This window comes from Pelobates fuscus, chromosome 6, assembly GCF_036172605.1.
Source record: "Pelobates fuscus isolate aPelFus1 chromosome 6, aPelFus1.pri, whole genome shotgun sequence".
NCBI lineage: Eukaryota > Metazoa > Chordata > Amphibia > Anura > Pelobatidae > Pelobates > Pelobates fuscus.
In genome coordinates, this window is record NC_086322.1 from 270,786,314 (window position 1) to 270,800,471 (window position 14,158).

A 14,158-nucleotide genomic window follows, 5' to 3' on the forward strand; every position below is an offset into this window, starting at 1 on the left:
AACCTACCACTAATGTCGTATCCCCCACTTATCACCTTCAACCCCTCACTACAGCCCCTAATCTTCCACTTCTGACTTCGACCCTTCACTGCAGTGCCTAACCCCTCACTAGCTATCTGAATCTTGTACTAAATGAAAATTCCACTACTTCCCACATGTATTTCCCACAAATTACACATTGCTACACACATCACTCACAGCAGCCCAAACTTATCACTCACTCACTCGCTCACAGCTATACACACATTACACACAGCGAGCCTTATACATCACACACAGAAAGCCACAACACACACCTCACACACAGTTACAACACTTTCAGTCACAACCAAATCACACATCGAGTAAACATTTTTAATAATTATTCCCATTACATAATATTACATAATAACATAGGAGAAGAATTTCCCGGTGCACACCCTAATGAAATGGGCTGAATCGGAGGATAAATAGATTTGCACATTCAGACAGAGCACATACAGACATCAAGATGTACACGGGTCAGATCGTCATGTTTGGGCTAGCACTGCTACTCACCTCTGTAATCGTCATCAAGGCAGATCATCATGGTAAGTGACATTATTCTGATTCAAATCTAATAGCTAATGTGTATTAAAGCTACATAACATGTCTACAAATATTCATTCAATTCTAGTTATTTGTTACAAGCTTTAAGGGTTGTTTTGTTTATTTCCTTTCATTTCCAACTGGACCAAAGGACTCTTTCCCCCTGCGTGCCAACTTCAGATTCTCTTAGTTTCTATGCTTAAATTAATAAGGCCCAACAGCAATTTCCTATCCATCAGATTTCTCATTTTGGAGCCCTTTGTTCATGAATGTCATAGACCCTCCTCAATAATCTGACCTTTCTTGAACACATGAAAACTTGACATGCGCACAGTCGTTATTCGGCTTGTGGCATTTTTCCCTTAATAACCCACCCAAAAAACACAGACACCGAATTATTGTAATCAACAAACAAGATAACAAATTGGGGTCATTGCCACATAATAATAATTTACTACCACCCCCTTCCGTACAGCATTACCCCTGGCAATGACCCCATACCATAAACAATATATAACACATAATATATAACACACGGCCTACCAAAGAGGCCCCATAACCATAACTTTCTTAACTGTAGGGGTGTACCGAGACACCCCTACACCACCAGGTTCGGAGCCACCGATGAGCTCGAACCAACAGACCACTTACCACTCTGGCCTAATCCAGCCTAACCTTAGCCTAGCCACTTGATACTCCTCTTCCATCCCAATTACCCTAGCCCTATCCCGCCGCTGTGACCAAACGGGAAACTGCTAAAAAAAAAAAACAGGGAGGGTGGGAGGGACAATTAACAGGCAAGTGCAGATTCTGATTAAAATGGCCACTTGCTAAAATGGCCGCTTCATATACTCCTTCATTCTCCACCCCTCTTTACACCCCATTACTAATTACCCACACCTAAATCTTTAACTCCACCTGCCTACTCCTTGGCTCTGTCAAGGCCCACTCCCCTGACTGCGCTGTTCCATGGGCTTCAATACAGTGCCATCTTTCACTAAAAAGGGTTTGTTTGTTTTCCTCTAAAACCGTATAAATAGTTAAAGGGCCCTGTTCCTATTGAATTTATAAAACAGAAAAGTGCTGGTGCGCATACATATGTATAGAACCCCTCAAGTGTTGAGAAGTATTTACAAACAGATGATACAGTGCAAGCAAGTGTGATCCCTTATAGGGTGTCTACAAGCCCAGGTGTATATGTGTGTATACTTATAGCCTGTTAGACTGTACAATTGATATCTGTAGTTAAGGAGACAAAAGTAGGGGGGAGGGAACAGAAAAAGCACTCCTAGTGCAATACAATTATTAAAATTTAAACTAAAATAAACTGTCTCTTTAAAGCGGCACTGTCATGCCGAATCCCGTTTTTTTTTTAACCCCCCTCCCGCCTCCACTACATCCAATTGACCCCCTAGTCACCCCCAAATGCCCCTAAGCCCCCCAGATTACCTATTTTTAAATCTGTATCTTCTGCCCCGATCTTTATTCAGGGCGCCGCCATCTTTGTGTGGGTAGGTGAAGTCCCTATGGGACACGTCATCTACCCACACTACACAGACTGTGAGATTCCCGCACATGCCCAGTGAAACACCTGGACATGCGAACGGGAATTTCATCTATTCATTCATTCATCAGACAGACGAATGAATGAATAGAAAAAATCAGATGAACAAACTAACACTGTGTATCAGTGTTCGTTTGTTCGATCAGTTTATTACAAGGAGGGAGCTACCGACGTGCAGCTCCCTCCTTGTAATATGTAAAGACAGAAGCGGTGGGGAGGTGTGCTCCCCACCACTTCATAAGCCCCCCAGGTCCCCCCCTCACTCTATGGGGGTCAATATGACCCCCATAATAGCACAAGGGAGATTAAAATCTCCCCAATGCCCCTACTCGCTATACCGCGAGTAGGGGCATGTCCACTAAACAGTGAGCAGCCTGTGGCTGCTCACTGTAAAAACATAAATGGTAATAAGGGGGGGGGGGACCTACTGTCCTCCCCCCTGGCCCCCACTCCTGCGTGGTGGGTGGGGGCCCTAATAAAACAATAAGGGGGGGGGACCTACTGTCCTCCCCCCGGCCCCCACTCCTGCGTGGTGGGTGGGGGCCCTAATAAAACAATAAGGGGGGGGACCTACTGTCCTCCCCCCTGGCCCCCACCCCTGCGCGGTGGGTGGGGGCACTAATAAAATAATAAGGGGGGGGACCTACTGTCCTCCCCCCCGGCCCCCACCCCTGCGTGGTGGGTGGGGGCCCTAATAAAACAATAAGGGGGGGGGGACCTACTGTCCTCCCCCCCAGCCCCCACCCCTGCGCGGTGGGTGGGGGCCCTAATAAAACAATAAGGGGGGGACCTACTGTCCTCCCCCCCCCTGGCCCCCACCCTTGCGCGGTGGGTGGGGGCCCTAATAAAATAATAAGGGGGGGGGACCTACTGTCCTCCCCCTTGGCCCCCACCCCTGAGTGCTGGGTGGGGGCCCTAAATAAAGATAGGGGGGGGGACCTACTGTCCTCCCCCCTGGCCCCCACCCCTGCGCGGTGGGTGGGGGCCCTAAATAAAGATAGGGGGGGACCTACTGTCCTCCCCCCTGGCCCCCACCCCTGCGCGGTGGGTGGGGGCCCTAATAAAATAATAAGGGGGGGGACCTACTGTCCTCCCCCTGGCCCCCACCCCTGAGCGGTGGGTGGGGGCCCTAAATGAACCCCCCCCCATCAAGGTGACTAGGGGTCCCAAGCCCCTAGTCACCCCCCCCCCCCACCCACCCCAAAACATTCTAACCCCTACCTACCCCCCCACCCTAAAAATAGTGAGGGGGGAATAAAATAACTAACCTGTAAAAAAAAAAAATTAAACTTACCATTTTTCTAAATTCTTCTTTCTTCAGCCCCCAAAAAAGCCAAATAAAAATCCATCATACCCGTCGCACTTTTTAAAAAAAAAAAAAAAAAACGAGCGCAAAAAAAAATTAATCCATGTTCACCCATGGAGGGCACGCCGCGTACTGAGCTCCGCAGGGCGGATCAAGGCTTATATAGCCTTGCCCCGCCCTGCAATTAGGCTTAGAACACACTGATTGGTTGGTTTAAGCCAATCAGAGTGCTCTGTGTCATTTTACAAGCGTGGGAAAATTCCAAAGAACTTTCCCACGCTTGTAAAATGACACAGAGCACTGTGATAGGATGGTTTTCAAGCCATCCAATCACAGTGCTCTGTGTAATTTTACAAGCTTGGGAAAGTTCTTTGGAATTTTCCCACGCTTGTAAAATGACACAGAGCACTGTGATTGGATGGCTTGAAATCCATCCTATCACAGTGCTCTGTGTCATTTTACAAGCGTGGGAAAGTTCTTTGGAATTTTCCCACGCTTGTAAAATGACACAGAGCACTGTGATTGGATGGCTTGAAAACCATCCAATCACAGTGATCTGTCATTTTACACAGCGTGGGAAAGTTCTTTTGAATTTTCCCACGCTGTGTAAAATGACACAGAGCACTCTGATTGGCTTAAACCAACCAATCAGTGTGTTCTAAGCCTAATTGCAGGGCGGGGCAAGGCTATATAAGCCTTGATCCGCCCTGCGGAGCTCAGTACGCGGCGTGCCCTCCATGGGTGAACATGGATTAATTTTTTTTTGCGCTCGTTTTTTTTTTTTTTTTTTTACAGTGCGACGGGTATGATGGATTTTTATTTGGCTTTTTTGGGGGCTGAAGAAAGAAGAATTTAGAAAAAAGAAGACGTCAAATGGTAAGTTTAATTTATTTTTTTTACAGGTTAGTTATTTTATTCCCCCCTCACTATTTTTAGGGTGAGGGGGGTAGGTAGGGGATAGAATGTTTTGGGTGGGGGGGGTGACTAGGGGCTTGGGACCCCTAGTCACCTTGATGGGGGGGGGGGGGGGTTAATTTAGGGCCCCCACCCACCGCTCAGGGGTGGGGGCCAGGGGGGGGAGGACAGTAGGTCCCCCCCCTTATTATTTTATTAGGGCCCCCACCCACAGCGCAGGGGTGGGGGCCAGGGGGGGAGGACAGTAGGTCCCCCCCCTTATTATTTTACTAGGGCCCCCACCCACCGCGCAGGGGTGGGGGCCAGGGGGGGAGGACAGTAGGTCCCCCCCCCTTATTATTTTATTAGGGCCCCCACCCACCGCGCAGGGGTGGGGGCCAGGGGGGGAGGACAGTAGGTCCCCCCCCCTATTATTTTATTAGGGCCCCCACCCACAGCGCAGGGGTGGGGGCCCGGGGGGGAGGACAGTAGGTCCCCCCCCTTATTATTTTACTAGGGCCCCCACCCACCGCGCAGGGGTGGGGGCCAGGGGGGGAGGACAGTAGAACCCCCCCCCTTATTATTTTATTAGGGCCCCCACCCACAGCGCAGGGGTGGGGGCCAGGGGGGAGGACAGTAGGTCCCCCCCCTTATTATTTTATTAGGGCCCCCACCCACCGCGCAGGGGTGGGGGCCAGGGGGGGAGGACAGTAGGTTCCCCCCCCCTTATTATTTTATTAGGGCCACCCCCCACCGCGCAGGGGTGGGGGCCAGGGGGGGAGGACAGTAGGTCCCCCCCCCTATTATTTTATTAGGGCCCCACCCACAGCGCAGGGGTGGGGGCCCGGGGGGGAGGACAGTAGGTCCCCCCCCTTATTATTTTACTAGGGCCCCCACCCACCGCGCAGGGGTGGGGGCCAGGGGGGGAGGACAGTAGGTCCCCCCCCCTTATTATTTTATTAGGGCCCCCACCCACAGCGCAGGGGTGGGGGCCAGGGGGGGAGGACAGAAGGTCCCCCCCCTTATTATTTTATTAGGGCCCCCACCCACCGCGCAGGGGTGGGGGCCAGGGGGGGAGGACAGTACGTCCCCCCCCCCTTATTATTTTATTAGGGCCCCCACCCACCGCGCAGGGGTGGGGGCCAGGGGGGGAGGACAGTAGGTCCCCCCCCTTATTATTTTACTAGGGCCCCCACCCACCACGCAGGGGTGGGGGCCAGGGGGGGAGGACAGTAGGTCCCCCCCCTTATTATTTTATTAGGGCCCCCACCCACAGCGCAGGGGTGGGGGCCAGGGGGGGAGGACAGTAGGTCCCCCCCCTTATTATTTTATTAGGGCCCCCACCCACAGCGCAGGGGTGGGGGCCAGGGGGGGAGGACAGTAGGTCCCCCCCTTTATTATTTTACTAGGGCCCCCACCCACCGCGCAGGGGTGGGGGCCAGGGGGGGAGGACAGTAGGTCCCCCCCCCTTATTATTTTATTAGGGCCCCCACCCACCGCGCAGGGGTGGGGGCCAGGGGGGGAGGACAGTAGGTCCCCCCCCCTATTATTTTATTAGGGCCCCCACCCACAGCGCAGGGGTGGGGGCCCGGGGGGGAGGACAGTAGGTCCCCCCCCTTATTATTTTACTAGGGCCCCCACCCACCGCGCAGGGGTGGGGGCCAGGGGGGGAGGACAGTAGGTCCCCCCCCTTATTATTTTATTAGGGCCCCCACCCACAGCGCAGGGGTGGGGGCCAGGGGGGGAGGACAGTTGGTCCCCCCCTTATTATTTTATTAGGGCCCCCACCCACAGCGCAGGGGTGGGGGCCAGGGGGGGAGGACAGTAGGTCCCTCCCTTATTATTTTATTAGGGCCCCCACCCACAGCGCAGGGGTGGGGGCCAGGGGGGGAGGACAGTAGGTCCCCCCCCTTATTATTTTACTAGGGCCCCCACCCACCGCGCAGGGGTGGGGGCCAGGGGGGGAGGACAGTAGGTCCCCCCCCTTATTATTTTATTAGGGCCCCCACCCACAGCGCAGGGGTGGGGGCCAGGGGGGGAGGACAGTAGGTCCCCCCCCTTATTATTTTATTAGGGCCCCCACCCACAGCGCAGGGGTGGGGGCCAGGGGGGGAGGACAGTAGGTCCCCCCCTTTATTATTTTACTAGGGCCCCCACCCACCACGCAGGGGTGGGGGCCAGGGGGGGAGGACAGTAGGTCCCCCCCCTTATTATTTTATTAGGGCCCCCACCCACCGCGCAGGGGTGGGGGCCAGGGGGGGAGGACAGTAGGTCCCCCCCCCTATGATTTTATTAGGGCCCCCACCCACAGCGCAGGGGTGGGGGCCAGGGGGGGAGGACAGTAGGTCCCCCCCCTTATTATTTTACTAGGGCCCCCACCCACCGCGCAGGGGTGGGGGCCAGGGGGGGAGGACAGTAGGTCCCCCCCCTTATTATTTTATTAGGGCCCCCACCCACAGCGCAGGGGTGGGGGCCAGGGGGGGAGGACAGTAGGTCCCCCCCCTTATTATTTTATTAGGGCCCCCACCCACAGCGCAGGGGTGGGGGCCAGGGGGGGAGGACAGTAGGTCCCCCCCTTTATTATTTTACTAGGGCCCCCACCCACCGCGCAGGGGTGGGGGCCAGGGGGGGAGGACAGTAGGTCCCCCCCCCTTATTATTTTATTAGGGCCCCCACCCACCGCGCAGGGGTGGGGGCCAGGGGGGGAGGACAGTAGGTCCCCCCCCCTATTATTTTATTAGGGCCCCCACCCACAGCGCAGGGGTGGGGGCCCGGGGGGAGGACAGTAGGTCCCCCCCCTTATTATTTTACTAGGGCCCCCACCCACCGCGCAGGGGTGGGGGCCAGGGGGGGAGGACAGTAGGTCCCCCCCCTTATTATTTTATTAGGGCCCCCACCCACAGCGCAGGGGTGGGGGCCAGGGGGGGAGGACAGTAGGTCCCCCCCCTTATTATTTTATTAGGGCCCCCACCCACAGCGCAGGGGTGGGGGCCAGGGGGGGAGGACAGTAGGTCCCCCCCTTTATTATTTTACTAGGGCCCCCACCCACCGCGCAGGGGTGGGGGCCAGGGGGGGAGGACAGTAGGTCCCCCCCCCTTATTATTTTATTAGGGCCCCCACCCACCGCGCAGGGGTGGGGGCCAGGGGGGGAGGACAGTAGGTCCCCCCCCCTATTATTTTATTAGGGCCCCCACCCACAGCGCAGGGGTGGGGGCCCGGGGGGGAGGACAGTAGGTCCCCCCCTTATTATTTTACTAGGGCCCCCACCCACCGCGCAGGGGTGGGGGCCAGGGGGGGAGGACAGTAGGTCCCCCCCCCTTATTATTTTATTAGGGCCCCCACCCACAGCGCAGGGGTGGGGGCCAGGGGGGGAGGACAGTAGGTCCCCCCCCTTATTATTTTATTAGGGCCCCCACCCACCGCGCAGGGGTGGGGGCCAGGGGGGGAGGACAGTAGGTCCCCCCCCCTTATTATTTTATTAGGGCCCCCACCCACCGCGCAGGGGTGGGGGCCAGGGGGGGAGGACAGTAGGTCCCCCCCCCTATGATTTTATTAGGGCCCCCACCCACAGCGCAGGGGTGGGGGCCAGGGGGGGAGGACAGTAGGTCCCCCCCCTTATTATTTTATTAGGGCCCCCACCCACAGCGCAGGGGTGGGGGCCAGGGGGGGAGGACAGTAGGTCCCCCCCCTTATTATTTTATTAGGGCCCCCACCCACAGCGCAGGGGTGGGGGCCAGGGGGGGAGGACAGTAGGTCCCCCCCTTATTATTTTATTAGGGCCCCCACCCACAGCGCAGGGGTGGGGGCCAGGGGGGGAGGACAGTAGGTCCCCCCCCTTATTATTTTATTAGGGCCCCCACCCACAGCGCAGGGGTGGGGGCCAGGGGGGGAGGACAGTAGGTCCCCCCCCTTATTATTTTATTAGGGCCCCCACCCACAGCGCAGGGATGGGGGCCAGGGGGGGAGGACAGTAGGTCCCCCCCCTTATTATTTTATTAGGGCCCCCACCCACAGCGCAGGGGGGCCAGGGGGGGAGGACAGTAGGTCCCCCCCTTATTATTTTATTAGGGCCCCCACCCACTGCGCAGGGGTGGGGGCCAGGGGGGAGGACAGTAGGTCCCCCCCCATCTTTAACCCCCACGCAGGGGGGGGGGGGGTTATTAGGTGTTTTTTTGTTTTTTTTTACAGTGAGCAGCCACAGGCTGCTCACTGCTTACTAGACATGCCCCTACTCGCGGTATAGCGAGTAGGGGCATATTATTTACTAAGTATTAGTACATTTGTCTTCAAGACCAATTCAGGTCTTTCAGCCTTTTAGTAGATAGCTCCCTGATACCGTGGGAATTAGGGAGTTATCTACTAAGCGGCTGCAAGATGCAGCCACAGCAATGAGTAGGATCGGAGTTTCATTCATTAGAATGAAATTCCGATACGAACAAAGTACCGAATTGCATCCTAACACCAATGGAGAAACTCTTCTCATTCTGTTAGGATGCAATTCGGCAGTTTTGCCGGCGTTCTGTCTAAGTGACAGGACATTCGGCAATACTGACAGGAAGCATTGTGGGAACTGGGAGGAAAGCTAGGGATCATGGGAAAATTGCTCTGACCAGCGGAAATGAAGCACACTTTGCTCCTCCGCTGGTCAGAGCTGGTCAAGCGGAGGAATCCTCCATAAGACAGAGTCCCTACTTTGTCTTATGATTTTAAAGAAAACTAAAGAAGAATGGAAGAAAAGAATAACAGATCCTGAGAGAGGCGGAGAAGAGGAAGAGATTGAGGAAAGGTAAGTTCGGCATGACAGTGCCGCTTTAAGAATGCAACTCACAAATGTAGAGTGGTATCGGCCCCTTGGGTACGTGGGATCTGATAAATGCTCCTGTGACTCCAGTGTCAGACAAAAAACCATTTATTAAAAATAAAAAAACAGCACTTTTCTGTTTTGTGATTGTTTCTGTACCTTATTACCGGGGTATATTGTGGGTGCTGCAAACCTATTTATATGTTATCTTAATTTTTTGCGCCAACTTATCTACTGCAAATTTTTTCCTATTGAATTTATGACATTTGTGATATTTATTGTGCCACCCAAGCTTGTGACCGACCAATGTAATGGGCAGTCATCCAAAGCTTCTCAAACGACAGTCTTTATTGCCTAACATTGTGCTGTTTATTGGTTATATGGCCCTAAATAAGCCGATTATTATATATTTTAAAGAAATATCATTCTGACTGCTACTATTGATCTTAATCAGTTAATAAAGTACTTTAAAACCCCAATGCAGAGACAAATTTCACATTCGATCAATGTCCCATTTTAATCTGAAGTCACTGTTAGTGTAATGTTCCACGGTAAACCAAGATTAGAAGCACCTTTTTTTTTTCGAATTTACAATACTTACTGTACTTACTAATGTATTTCATTGTTGTATCAGAGAAGCCTGGAGTTTGCCCTCCTGAGAGACATATTACTCCCTTATCGGATATTCCTTTTCATACATGCGCCAATGACACAGAATGTGAAGGTGACAAAAAGTGCTGCTCAGATAATGGCGCTAAATTCTGCAAACCTCCAGCAAAAGGTGAGTAAGCAGCATGTGAGAACGCTGAATAATCCAGTAAAAAATAATAATAATATATATATATAGAGAGAGAGAGAGCTCTAATAGCAGAAGTTATTAATCACTATCTTTCCTAATAGCAGCTTATATCCCCTACCATCCCACCCATAGCCAATCAGTGGCGTACACATGACCTATGGGGCCCTGGTGCGAAAATTGATCCGTGCCCCCCCCCCCCCGCACGCTTACTCTGCGCAGGCCAGGGCCGCAACACATGGTGGCGGGCACCTGGTCGCAGGGATTGCAGGGGTTGCAGGGCTGCGACCGCGGTATGTACACCAGTGCATGCAGATGCACACACACTTAAAGGACCACTACAGACACCCAGATCACATCAGCTCAATTAAGTGGTCTGGGTGTCAGGTCCCTCTAGTTTTAACCCTGCAGCTGAAAGCATAGCAGTTTCAGAGAAACTGCTATGTTTCACTGAGGGTTAATCCAGCCTCTAGTGGCTGTCTCACTGACAGCCGCTAGAGGAGCTTCCGCGATTCTAAGACTCTGAACGTCCATAGGAAAGCATTGAGTAATGCTTCCTATGGGCGGTTTGAATGTGCGCACGGCTCTTGCCGTGCATGCGCATTCGGAGCTGAGCGGCGGAGGGATCCCCAGCGCCAAGGGAGTCCGGCACTGGAGAAAGGTAAGCGCTGAAGAAACACACACACTCTCACGAACAGACGCATACACACTAGCTAACAGACACACACATTTACTGACAGAGACACACTCAGAGACAGACATACATACACACTCACAAAACATACACTCTCACTGACAAACACACACTCACTAACAGACATCAAACAGACTCACTAACACAAACACACTCAGTAACCGACACACACAGTAACACACTCACTGACACTCACTAGCAGACACACACTCAACAGACACACTCACTGACACTCACACTAACACACACACTAACACTCACAGTAACACTAACACACACAGTAACAGTAACACACACAGTAACACTAACACACACACTAACACTCACAGTAACACTAACACACACAATAACACTCACAGTAACACACACACTAACACTCACAGTAACACTAACACACACAGTAACACTAACACACACTAACACTCACAGTAACACTAACACACACAGTAACACTAACACTTACAGTAACACTAACACACACACACACTAACACATTTTTTTTTAATTTAATCCCTCCAGCCTCCTTACCTTTTGGAGTGCTGAGGGGATTCCCTGGGGTCCAGTGGTGCTGCTGGGCTCCTGGAGGGCCGGTCACCCGGCGGGCAGTCAGGCTGGCGGGCGCGCGAGGGAGCACTCTCCCCTGAGTGCTTCCTCTTCAGCTCCCTTGTGCACCGCGTACTGATACCGGCGCCGGAAGATGACGTCAATAGTAACCCATATTCCCCCACCATTCCTTCCCATAGCCAATAGTAGCCCATATTCCCCATGATCCCACCAATGGTCAATAGACGCTCATATTCCCCCACCATCCCACCCATAGCCAATAGTAGCCAATATTTTCCACTATCCCACCCATAGCCAATAGTAGCCAATATTTCCCACCATCCCACCCATAGCCAATAGTAGCCCATATCCCCCACCATCCCACCCATAGCCAATAGTAACCCATATACCCCACCATTCCTTCCCATAGCCAATAGTAGCCCATATTCCCCATGATCCCACCGATAGTCAATAGTAGCTCATATTCTCCCACCATCCCACCCGTTACTAGTAGTAGTAGCCAATATTCCTCTCATCCATTACCATACACAGTAGTGGCAAGTTCTCCTTGTCACTCCCCATAGTCTCAATTCCATTATTTTGACCTATAATTTGCAATTTTTGCATAATTTATTAATGTATTCTCCAAACTTCTCTGTTTATTGAATAAACCCCTGAGTTAACCAAGATGGCGTAAATATGTGAACTTGTTTTATTTCTAACAATTTATGGGATTATAACTATTTTGTCACATTTTATATCATTTTTTTTTGTGCTAATGTACGGTATTTCATTGACAACTAGCCATCTTGTTTGTGATATGTATTGACAGAGAGATCCGGAGAGTGTCCACCAGCTCCAAAACCTGAAATCGAAAATCGTGAGGACTATTGCTCTTCAGACAGTGAGTGTGCTGCTAGATCCAAGTGCTGCTTTGGTTCAAATGGAAAGACTTGTCTACCCTGTGATAAAGGTACATTTCTCCCTCCTAATCACAAAAACAAACACAATGTACTCTTCTATAATTTTCCGTTCCTGATACCTCCATTGTACTTTTTTTGTTCTACTCTTCTTCTCTTCTTTTCATATTCCTCTTCTCCTTTTCTGTCTCCCGTGTACTGAGCGTGTTTCGTTTCAGTTCAGTTCTCTTTCCCCTTGTTCCTTTCCCCTTCTATCCAATTCTGTAAATTCATCCTTACCCCTCTTTCTCATTCCCTCCATCGTGTCATTTTATCTCTCCTTCCTTATTTACATCTATCTAAATTAACTTTGGTCTATACATTATTTTACGTGCTGCCCCATTCCTTCACAGTTTTAATTTCCTCTCGGTAAAGAAAGTCCATGCTGAGTGCACACTATGCAGAAATTAAAGGACCACTATAGGCACCCAGACCACTTCAGCTCAATGAAGTGGTCTGGGTGCCAGGTCCATTTAGGGTTAACCCTGCAGCTGTAAACATAGCAATTTCAGAGAAACTGCTATGTTTACACTAGGGTTAATCCAGCCTCTAGTGCCTGTCTCATTGACAGCCGCTAGAGGCGCTTTGGCGCTTCTCACTGTGAAAATCACAGTGAGAAGACACTGACGTTCATAGGAAAGCATTGAGAAATGCTTTCGTATTGACTGATTGAATGCGCACGTGGCTCTTGCCGCGCATGCGCATTCAGCACTGACGTCGGAAGAGGGAGGAGAGTTCCCCAGCGCCGAGGGAGCCAGGCGCGGGGGAAAGGTAAGGGTTTAACCACTTCAACCCCCTTCAGGCCTTCGGGAGTGGGACCCTGATGGGGGGGGACCTAAAAACGAGTTTGTTTTCCTGGCACTATAGTGGTCCTTTAAATACTGGAATCTAAATATTTCCAGTTGATGTTCTTCAACAACCCCAGTCCCCGGTTTATTGCGGCCTTGCATTTGCTGATGAACCTCGCAACTAGGCAAGACTGTTATAGAAATATTATAGAAACTGGTGATGTCCGTTCAGAAAACAAAGTTTTAGTACTGATACATAGGAAGAGGTCATACGTAATACATAAATACATGAAACATAAATATATGATATGTTGTACTAGTTTACCCTTGGGTTATCGTTTTCTCATTAACCGTGTCATAACTATGTCATCTCCTTATCTTTCTTATCAGTGAAGGCAGGTAAATGTCCAAAGACAAAATTGGAATTATGCCATGGACCCCAGCGTTCTCTTTGCAATACTGATTGTTGTTGTCTCAATGATGAGAAGTGTTGTCGCAAAGGTTGTCACCTCGAGTGCCAGAAGCCTGTGTGAGGTAAATTATAATTACTTACATTTTACACTGTTTCTAAGTTGAATATCTCTAGAAATTTTACCAGATGACTTAGGGCTCCCATCAAGAGGTGTAAACACAGTACCACAATAAGGGCCCTGTAACAATACGTGCTTCAGTTTGGGAGAAATACATCTCTTCTCTAACCAAGAGGTACAGAAGACCGGCTCTTTATCAGGCTGGATTGACAACACCTTCAAATATAAAATATATATATAGAATAATTTTATTTTATTTATTTGCTTCAGTTTGGGAGAAATACATCTCTTCTCTAACCAAGAGGTACAGAAGACCGGCTCTTTATCAGGCTGGATTGACAACACCTTCAAATATAAAATATATATATAGAATAATTTTATTTTATTTATTTGTTCAGTGGTGTAATAGCCTGTTATTAATGTCAGGAATATTTTTTTGAGAAACACTAACTGGTGTCTGGCATTAAAAAAGTAATCTCTAAAGCAGTTTCTCTGGTGTGATCATTTGTAAAATGCTCTGATATCCGTGATGCCAATGTTTAAATCTACGTTATATTGACTGATTTTCATTGATAGGCTGACAATGCAGCACAATGTTCTCTTTTTCTAGGTAAAGAATAATATCCACATTCAACACTATTTTCTTGGATGTCTAATCATAAGATAATGTCTTGAAGCGTGTTCGTTCATGAATGGTGAAAAGTTATTTAATACGC

General features: G+C 50.6%; 1 protein-coding gene across 1 annotated transcript in view; it reads left to right on the forward strand.

Moving 5' to 3' along the window:
- Positions 1-493: 493 nt before the first annotated feature.
- LOC134614881 (WAP four-disulfide core domain protein 5-like) overlaps positions 494-14,158 on the forward strand; it is a 154,377-nt gene continuing 140,712 nt past the window's right edge. Inside the window, exons 1-3 of the mRNA XM_063459127.1 lie at positions 494-569; positions 9,767-9,913; positions 11,998-12,138. Coding sequence (XP_063315197.1) covers positions 512-569; positions 9,767-9,913; positions 11,998-12,138 — 346 coding nt within the window. The 5' untranslated portion in view covers positions 494-511. The remainder of the gene's footprint in view (positions 570-9,766; positions 9,914-11,997; positions 12,139-14,158) is intronic.